This window comes from Sceloporus undulatus, chromosome 11 (genome assembly GCF_019175285.1).
Source record: "Sceloporus undulatus isolate JIND9_A2432 ecotype Alabama chromosome 11, SceUnd_v1.1, whole genome shotgun sequence".
NCBI lineage: Eukaryota > Metazoa > Chordata > Lepidosauria > Squamata > Phrynosomatidae > Sceloporus > Sceloporus undulatus.
Window position 1 is genome coordinate 3,306,476 of NC_056532.1, and position 9,098 is coordinate 3,315,573.

The 9,098-nt window shown below is 45.3% G+C and overlaps 1 protein-coding gene across 6 annotated transcripts in view; it reads right to left on the bottom strand.

The window, feature by feature from the left end:
* Positions 1–644: 644 nt before the first annotated feature.
* COL26A1 (collagen type XXVI alpha 1 chain) overlaps positions 645–9,098 on the bottom strand; it is an 80,343-nt gene continuing 71,889 nt past the window's right edge. For 4 of the 6 annotated variants that reach the window (XM_042442829.1, XM_042442828.1, XM_042442825.1 and 1 more), the window contains 6 exons: positions 5,260–5,321; positions 4,357–4,410; positions 2,991–3,035; positions 2,445–2,529; positions 1,885–2,038; positions 645–672 (listed from right to left, as the gene is read on the bottom strand). In XM_042442829.1, the coding sequence (XP_042298763.1) occupies positions 654–672; positions 1,885–2,038; positions 2,445–2,529; positions 2,991–3,035; positions 4,357–4,410; positions 5,260–5,321 (419 nt within the window). In that variant the 3' untranslated portion in view covers positions 645–653. Of the gene's footprint in view, positions 673–1,870; positions 2,039–2,444; positions 2,530–2,990; positions 3,036–4,356; positions 4,411–5,259; positions 5,322–9,098 lie in introns of all 6 variants that reach the window. The other 2 variants (XM_042442827.1, XM_042442826.1) reach the window with 2 other exon arrangements.

The following is a 9,098-nucleotide window of genomic DNA, read 5'->3' on the forward strand; positions in this document are numbered from 1 at the left end:
TAAAATCAATTAAAAGGTCTTTTAGTCTTTAGCCTTCTCTGCCAAAGCAAACTACATAGCCCAGGATTCTGTAGAATGGAGCCATAGTGGTTAAAGTGGTGTCAAACTGCATTGTTTCTACAATATAGATTGCATCCTCAGCCCTCCAACACCGCTGAGTTAATGGAGGTCAAACCATTTCTGCACTTCGAACGCAGTTTTGCAGAGCAAGCAGAAACCCAACCGTTGTATCTGGTGCTTTGCATGATCTGGTTGCGTGTCTTTTTATACCGTCCTTCAGAATATTCTAGAATATACAAATGTGTTTTTTAAATCTGGAGCATTCACGTTGGGGGCAGGAGTTCCTTGGCAGACAAACCGAGGAGGGGTGGGGAAATCCTTTTGGAAGTGATCCCTTCACCAGTGGTTTTCAAGACACCGTCCGAAGACATTGGGTACCTGAATGGTGCTCAAAATCTCTCGGCTGTTGGATCTGGACCGCGGCTGCCCAAGACGGACGAAACAGAGACACAGATACAGGATGTATACTAAGCGTAAATAAGCGTTGGAAAGATTGTGGAGAGTTCACAGAAGGGATCCCCGTTCCGACATGCGCGCCATCCTCCTGACCTGCAGGGACCTCCAACAGGACTATGCAGTGTTTCTAAGTCTCTTCAGCCTTCGCTGTTGGACCTAGGGACAAAAGGGACCAGTCAGAGCACTGTATCTTCAGCTATGCAAGTATATATATATATATATGTGTGTGTGTGTGTGTGTGTGACAATTCTTGCCAATAAAACCCCATGAGAGGTTTGCCTTAGGGTTAGGGTGACCCGATGTCATAGCCGCAAGGGAGGACAAGGCGCCACAAAATGTAGACCATTCAAGAACAATACGGGATATTACAAAATAAAAACTGAAAACATGAATATAAGAATAAATTAATCTCACTGTCGTTGTTGGGTGTCTTCAAGTCATTTCTGACTAATGGCGACCCTAAGGCAGAGGTATCATAGGGTTTTCTTGGCAAGATTTGTTCAGGGGGGTTTGCCATTGCCATCCTCTGAGGCTGAGAGAGTATGACTTGCCCGAGGTTACCCAGTGGATTTAATGGTCAAACTGGGATTTGAACCTAGTCCAACACTCAAACCACTACCCCAAGCTAAAAACACTAATATAAATGTAAAATTCCTGCTTCTTAGCTATGCTCAAAATGGAGGACATTCTGGAATTCCTCCTGGACAGAAGGTTGAAATGTAGTACATGTCCTGAAATGTAGGATACATTTAATCATGCTCAAAATAGAGGTCGCCATAAGGCAGACACGACTTGAGGGCGCACCACCACAACAACATGGGAGGGAGGAGAACTTATCCAGAGGTTTTTAAAGAGAAGGAAGACTCCTCTTCCCAAAAGTCTTTCACACACAGTAGCATCCTCAGAAGCTTTGAGAGAAGTGTTGGCTCCTTGGAGACAAAACAGGAATGATTCCTAAAATCTGAGTGACCCTAAAAATGCCCTTGGAGAGCTACATCCAGCCAAGAGGCCACCTTAACCCCTCCATTAAACCCTATCACCCTAAACCCATTGGATCTTGTTGGAGTTGAGAGGCTAGAGAGGGTCAAGTCTCTTTCCCCAAAAGCGTCCCCTATCTGGGTGACCAGATGTCCTTGCCGCAAAGGAAGACAAGATAAAATGTAAGACATGGCCAAATAAAAGCCAAAAACATTCACAGAAATATAAATCCATGCTTCTTAGCCATGCTCAAAATGGAAGGCGTTTTGGAATTCCATCTAGGAGATGGAGAAGGAGAAGGAGGACATCTGGTCACCTTGCCTCCTATGCAGCTCTACTCCTTGCTAAGGGCACAGAGGGACTATAGTGGCCTTACTGGGGATGTCCTACTTCCTTCCGTGGCTTTTCTCTTTGGTTTCGCTGTCATCCAGGAGTGAAGAGAAGATCTGGTTCAAGTGGTGGCGCTTGATTTTGATGTTCGCTCGAAGCGGGGCGCCCAGGAGAACGTCTTGCCCTGAGCCTGGTTCAACGGAAGACAAAGAATCTGAAAACAAAGGGAAACCAGGGACGGGTGTGTTGTTTTTGAGCGAGGAAGGGCAGGGGAGAGGAACGGGTGGGAAGGCCATGAAGACAGTTCCAGGAGACACCATGATGTCCAAGGTGGACAACCATCAGCAGAAAGAAGTTGGCAGCATGAGCTAGACTCATATCTACTACTATTATTACAGTGGGTCCCTTGGCCCTTAGACAGGATTCTCCAGTAGCCTTCCCTGTACCCAAATGTTAGTGACCTCCCATCCAAAAACAAACCAGAAGCATGGTCTTCAAATCCATTGAATGAACAAATGTGTGAATCTGAAATTGTTCAGCAACTCATTGAGGACTAGCCCCCAACTCACCCACCCAGCCATCTTGCAAATCTCCATATAGAGATTCTGCCCAGTACTCACCGTGAATGCCAATCATATGCTCTAGAATTAACACTCTCTCGGCCAAAATCTTCAGGGCTTCTCGAAGCTGCTGGACACCTTCTCCCTACAATGGAAGGAAGGGATGAAAATAAGGCCTGAGCTCCATGAGACAACAGCGTGATGCAGCGGCGAACACAGAAAATGCAATTCTAGATCGTGTCGATAGGAGTACAGTGTCTGGATCAAAGGAAGTAATAGCACCACTCTTTTCTGCTTTGGTCAGACTTCATATGGAACATGAGGAGATATTGGCAAGCTGAAATGTGTTCAGAGGAGAGCGACCGAGATGCGAAAAGATTTGCACATATGTACATAGTCTAAATGCAACACTGATGTAGGTGTCATATACACCTTGTACACACAGACAGGATAGGTTCACCTTCTGGTTGCCATAAGTCAGAAACAACTTGAAGGCACACGACAACAACCAAGGGACCGAGGGAAGGCGAACGCAGCAGTAAGAGTCCTAGGTGTGTAAATGTGGAGAATGAAATAAATATAAAGAAGGAACCACAATATCCTTACATCTGCGCCTTTGTCTCCTTCTTCACCTTTCTTGCCCGGTTCACCCTAAAAAAGGAGAGGTACAAAATGGTGTCAAAAGCGTGCCCAGGTTGCCCTCCTGGCATAAGTCAAAATTTAGGATTCACACCATAAGAGACAAAACTAATTTCACCAATATACTACAGTTTGTTCCATCCTACACAAACACTGCACTATGGTTTCGCTTTAACTCCCATGGTTGGATACTATGGAATCCTGGGATTTGCCATTTCAGTGAGGATGGGTGTCCAAAATTGGGGTTTGGGGCCAACCGTGGCCTGCAGCCTCCACTTTCCCAACCATTCACACGACACACTTATGGTGGTATTATAGTGGTATTATTCCACTTCAACTGCCATGGCAACAACCCATGGAATCCAGAGAGCTCTAGTGCCTCACCAAACTGCAGATCCCAGGATTTCCTTGGATGCAGTCATGTCAGCTGAAGTGGAATCATAGGCTGCGTCTATACTGCAGAATTTATCCAGGCTGATGCCGCTTCAACCCGCTTTGGTTCAATGCTACGGAATTCCTGGATCTGTAGTTTTGCAAGGGATTTAGCCTTCTCTGTGAGAGAGTTCTGGACCACAACAAAGTACAAACCCCAGGATTTCATCGCATGGAGCCATGGCAGTTAAAGCAGTGCAAAGTGCATAGGTTCAGCCAGACATCTGTATCTCAGATTCAACTATCCATGGCTTGAAATATATCTATTTCCAAAAAGCAAATCTTGATTTTGTCATTTTCTATAAGAGACACCATTTTACAACCCCATTTTATTCATTGGGATTTAAGCACCCACGGATCTTGGTATCCATATGGGGGTCCTGTAACCAAACCCCAGTGGATAACAAGGGCCCACTGTATAGTATATCCTTTCCCTCTAGGAAACCCACAAACACACTCACAAAAACACAATATATATCACTTACAGAAAACCCCTTAAGACCTCTTTCACCAGCTGGACCCACTTGCCCCTGTCGGGAGTAAAGGAAGATGCATTAGGATGAGTGACCCATGAGGAATGGAACTTGAAGGAGGGTTATTGGGAATGTAGTCATTTCCTAAAGGTGGCATCCGCACTGCAGAAATAACACAGTTTGACACCCCTTTAACTGCCATGGTTCAATGCTATTGAATTCTGGGCATTGTAGTTTGCTGCGGCACCAGAGCAAAGTAAGGAGGAGGGATGGATTGCCATATTGGTACCTTGGGAGTCGATGTCGGCAGTAGCCAGTCCATCTCTGCAACCTCCAGATGCATGCGTTTAACACACAAAGGGGTTTAAACCATCCCTTTATAGTGGATACTGAAAAGCCAAGACTTTTGAGTCTTAATGTTAACCTACCCTTTCTCCTCGGTCTCCTTTGGATCCTTTTGAGCCAGGAGAACCAGGTATGCCCTGGAGAGGAAGATTAGGATAAACGTCTCAGAAAGCAACTCCCAATGAAAAGACAGTCAGCCCTCCTTATCCACGGATTTTGTTATCCAGGGAGTCAAGCATCCATGGCTTGAAAATATATACTTTTTAAAAGTATAAATATCAAATGGCAAACCTTGACTTTCCATTTTATATAAGGGACACCATTTTGTGAAGTCGAAGGCTTTCATGGCCGGCATCCATAGTTTTTGTGGGGTTTTGGGGGCTATGTTGCCATGCTCTAGAAGAGTTTATTCCTGATGTTTCGCCAGCATCTGTGGCTTTGGCACCTTCAGAGAATGCTGGCATGGAAGAGAATTGGGTGTGTGTGTGTGTGTGTGTGTGTGTATACATACATACATATATATATACACATATAGATACACACACATACACACACAGTGTGACCCTTAGTAGGGAGGAATGAACCCCTCCATGTTCCACAGCCTGGAAAACCCACAAAAAACAGTGGATACCATTTTGCTGTACCATTGTATTTAATGGGACTTGAGCATCCATGGATTTTGTTATCCATGGAGGGTCCTGGAATCAAACCCCAGCGGAACAAGGACCCACTGTAACAACAGCAGCAACAACAACAATTTTCCTCATTACAAAAATGTCTCAGTTTAGAGAATCATAGAGTTGGAAGAGACCCTCAAAGGGCATCAACTCGCCTCTGCCACACAGGGGTCCATGCAACCCAGAAACAAGGGACTTGAGCTGTACATAATGCGGAGAGGCTAAGGCAACGAACGCAGACGTGCCACAACCCTGTCGCTCTCTTTCACTGTGAAATCTTGGAAGGCAGATATGGATTGGTGTGCTTACCTGTAGCCCAGGTGCGCCTATAGGTCCCGGTGGCCCCTTGGGGCCTGAAGATCCAGGTGGACCTAATGGAGAATAAAAAACATACAGCACCAAGTGAAAAAGCATTGTTTTAAAAGGAACAAATGGGAAAGGAGCTGATGGAGAAGGGTTCAAGGAGCACTGTAGGAAACTAAAAGATGCTGGTCTTTCTGGACTGACCGTCCCGTTCCACGGATGCAGACTGCCCTTCGTTGGCCCAAATGTCTCTTCCCAATCTTGCCTATTTTAAACTGATTTTAATTTGTATTTTTAGTGTTGGTATTTTAGTTTTAAGGTAAGGGATAAGGGGATATGTAGTTTTTAGTTATGTATTAATTTATGTATTCTATTGTAACCCGCCTTGATCCTTCTGGAAAGGTGGGATATAAATAAATCTATTATTATTATTATTATTATTATTATTATTATTATTATTATTATTATTTCACCTGGAGCTGATGGACTGGACCTGTTTCTTTTCTCTCCCTCCTCCAGCTGCGCAGCCAAATTCGTCCCAATGGGTTGCAATCCCATACAGCAAGCCCAAATACCTCCATTTTCCTCTGCAGCCCCTCTCAAAATGGCGGCAGAGACTGACATCCCTCCTCCCACCCCCCCAAGTTCTCCAAGGGATTCAACCCTATTCAGCAAACTCAGCTGCCGGTTGCTTAAAACATTTTGGCATAACAAACAGCGAGGTTTCAACTCATTTTTGTTATTCCCTTCTGATTCAATCTCAGAAATAATAATAATAATAATAATAATAATAATAATAGGATTGATTTATATGCCGCCCAATCACTTTAAATAAGTTGCTATTTAAAGCCAAGAGAAGGTTTTGCAATGGAACGAAGCTCAGTTTCCGACCCTGGAAAGCTTTGCACCAAGAAGGAGCTCTGGTGGCAAGGTTTGGCATCGGACAGGAGCCCTGCTTTGCAGGTTGCTCCTGGTTCCTTGGAAATAAACCAGTCTGCATGCCTATTCATGTGACATCTCCATCAAGGAGTTGGCGCATAAGTGGAGCCTCACAGATTTACGTGATGGTTATGCATTAATGAATTGCAACACTGTACAATGGGATGTGCAAACATAGAATCAGGGAGTTGGAAGAGACCACAAGCCCAACGGCAATGCACAATGTGCTTTTGCAGGCGCAATGCATAATGGCACCACATGCGCAAGGGCACATGTTCAACTCTCGTTCCATGACCTTAGACTGGATACGGGCATTGGCCAAAAAAGTACTACCATTGTCCAAGGGAACTTACACGGCTATAAGTCATTCACAGGACACTAGCCTTTGGTTGTTTGCATCATTGACATGTGGAGATTTACAGTATGCTCCCCTGAGGTGCTATCGCCATCATCTAGAACACAAGTGGGAATTGTGTGGCCTCCAGAAGTTGTTGAACTTCAACTCCCGGCAGCCCTAGCCAGCAGAGCCTATAAGGAGGAATTCGGGAAGGTGCAGTCCAACATCCATTATTGTCATGTGCCTTCAAATTGTTTCCAACTTATGGCAACCAGAAGATGAACCTATACTGAGGTTATTTTGGCCAGATTTGTTCAGAGAAGGTTTGCCAGGAGCATCCTCTGAGGTTACGGAGGTTTGCCATGGCTTAAGGTCACCCAGTGGGTTTCATGGCCAAGCTGAGACTCGAACCCTGGTCTCTAGGGTCATAGTCCAACCACTACGCCATGCTGGCTCTCCAGCTGTCACATCAGGTGTGAGATGTGTGCTGTATGCAACTTTTCCACCCCAATATAAAACATGCGCTCGATCCCTGAGCGATGAGTGCTGGCTCTATCCTAGTTCCACCCAATATCATTTGGCTTCACCTTTCCCAGGACTGCCCAGGAGCATTGCTGGAATAGGAACTTGGCAACTCCGGATTACAACTTCTTGGGGGATATTCAGACATTGGTGGGTTTTTTTAGTGCGACTATCCACATCTTACTCACATGCTCCTAAGGACCGGAGCGCAGCTTTGGCACCGCTTCTGGCCTCTTAAGATGCATGTGTCATTTAAACAGCATACCTCCAAAGTGACCCGAGGCAGCTTTATTTTGGCCTATCTGTTCGGGCCCAATGATGATAATGATGATGATGATGATGATGATGATGATGATGATGATGATGATGGTGATGATGATCCACATTCTACCTGGATTATTTCCACCGTCTGAATAACCCCTAAGTATCTTCCTTCTTAACAAGCCTGCGTTCTTGTTACAAAGCGCTGGCACTGGCATGCGCCGCGCTTTGGCAGAATGAGAGCACTGAGTTGAACAGATCCACTTGTTATTCTGCATTGTTAAGGAGTTGTCTCCTAATGGCTTTCTTCCACTTAGGGAGTCTGGGAGGGGGAGAGAGATAATTCCTTCCAGACGCCAACTATTAATTACATATGCCATGCTTTGGGGATCGGGGAGGGGACCGACGCGGGCTCCTTCCAAACTTAGCTTTTAATTGTTTCCGATAAATACTCCCCCCGCCCCGCGCTCTTTCCCCGAGCATCAGACGCCCGCCCACCGGGGCAACCAAACGGGCCTCAATAATTAATGCGACCCATGTATATCAAAGTCGGGGATGAAGTGAACTGAAGGCTAAATGGAGGAATGTAGTCAGAGGAGCAAAGAGGCTCTCCTGCTCCCGACAGGAGGTCATGGCTGAGTGCTGCAAACCGCAGAAGGCATTTAAAAAGGGAAAAGAGAAATCAACATTAAAAACGGGGAGTACATACGAGGCTAATGGAAGGGCTTTTTAATTAATAGATTTCATGTCTCTGATCTCCTGGTGGGTCTAGAGCAAGGGAGGGCAGTTTTCGGCTACGCTGGGGCTGCAAGTGGCCCTCCGAGGGTGCTTCTATAGGACCTGATCGCACTAGCGAAAGCCTGCTGAGAAACGGGATTTGAAGCAGATTTAAGTTAGGGGGGGAAATGCAAATACGGGATGTTTTATCAAACGACGTTCCTGCAAACGTAAAATAACGCAGAGGTAAAGCAAAGGCAAAAGGGACAAAAACTTAAGGGAGGGAGAATGGGAGAATGATCTTTTGCTAGCCCAAAAACAAAAGGTGGTGAGAGAGCAAGGAGGGCCTTCCCAGAAGATCTCAAAACGCTGGGCAAATTGGTATTGGAGAACATGTGAATGTGTGTGTATTGTGTGCTTTCAAGTTGTTTCCAACTTATGGTGACCCTAAGGCAAACCTAGGGATTTCAGGACTTGTTCCAAGGTGGTTTGCCATTGCCTTCCTTGGAGGCCAAGAAAGTGTGACTTGCCCAAGGTGGGTTTCATGGCTGAATCGGGAATCAAACACGTATCTCCAGAGTGGAAGTCCAATGCTCAAGCCACTACGCCACATATAACCTGGACCTGAGGCATAGAAGGCTTTATAGATCACAACATTATTACCTTTAAAGCTCCATGTGATGTGGGTCCAAGCTACTTATGGGATCGTATGTTCCCCTATAATCCGCCTCATATATTCAGATCCTCTACAAGACTAGTAAATGCCAGAGGACCTTTTCATCAGCCGCCCCCAGACTGTGGAAAGACCTGCCAGAAAAGATTCAGCAGCGGAATACATTGTCCACATTTAAACAGCATTAAAGATCATTCTCTTCCGGCAGACCTATCCAAATGACTTTTTAACTATTAAACTGGGATATTTTTAACCTTGCGTTTGGATTAACGTGTCCTACACTTATGCCTATGGTTTTTTAATCTCTGTTATTCCCTGCCTCGAGCCTTGGGGAGAGATAGGTAAGAAATAATAATGATAATGATAATACCAGCGCTTTGAAATTGTGCCCAGAAA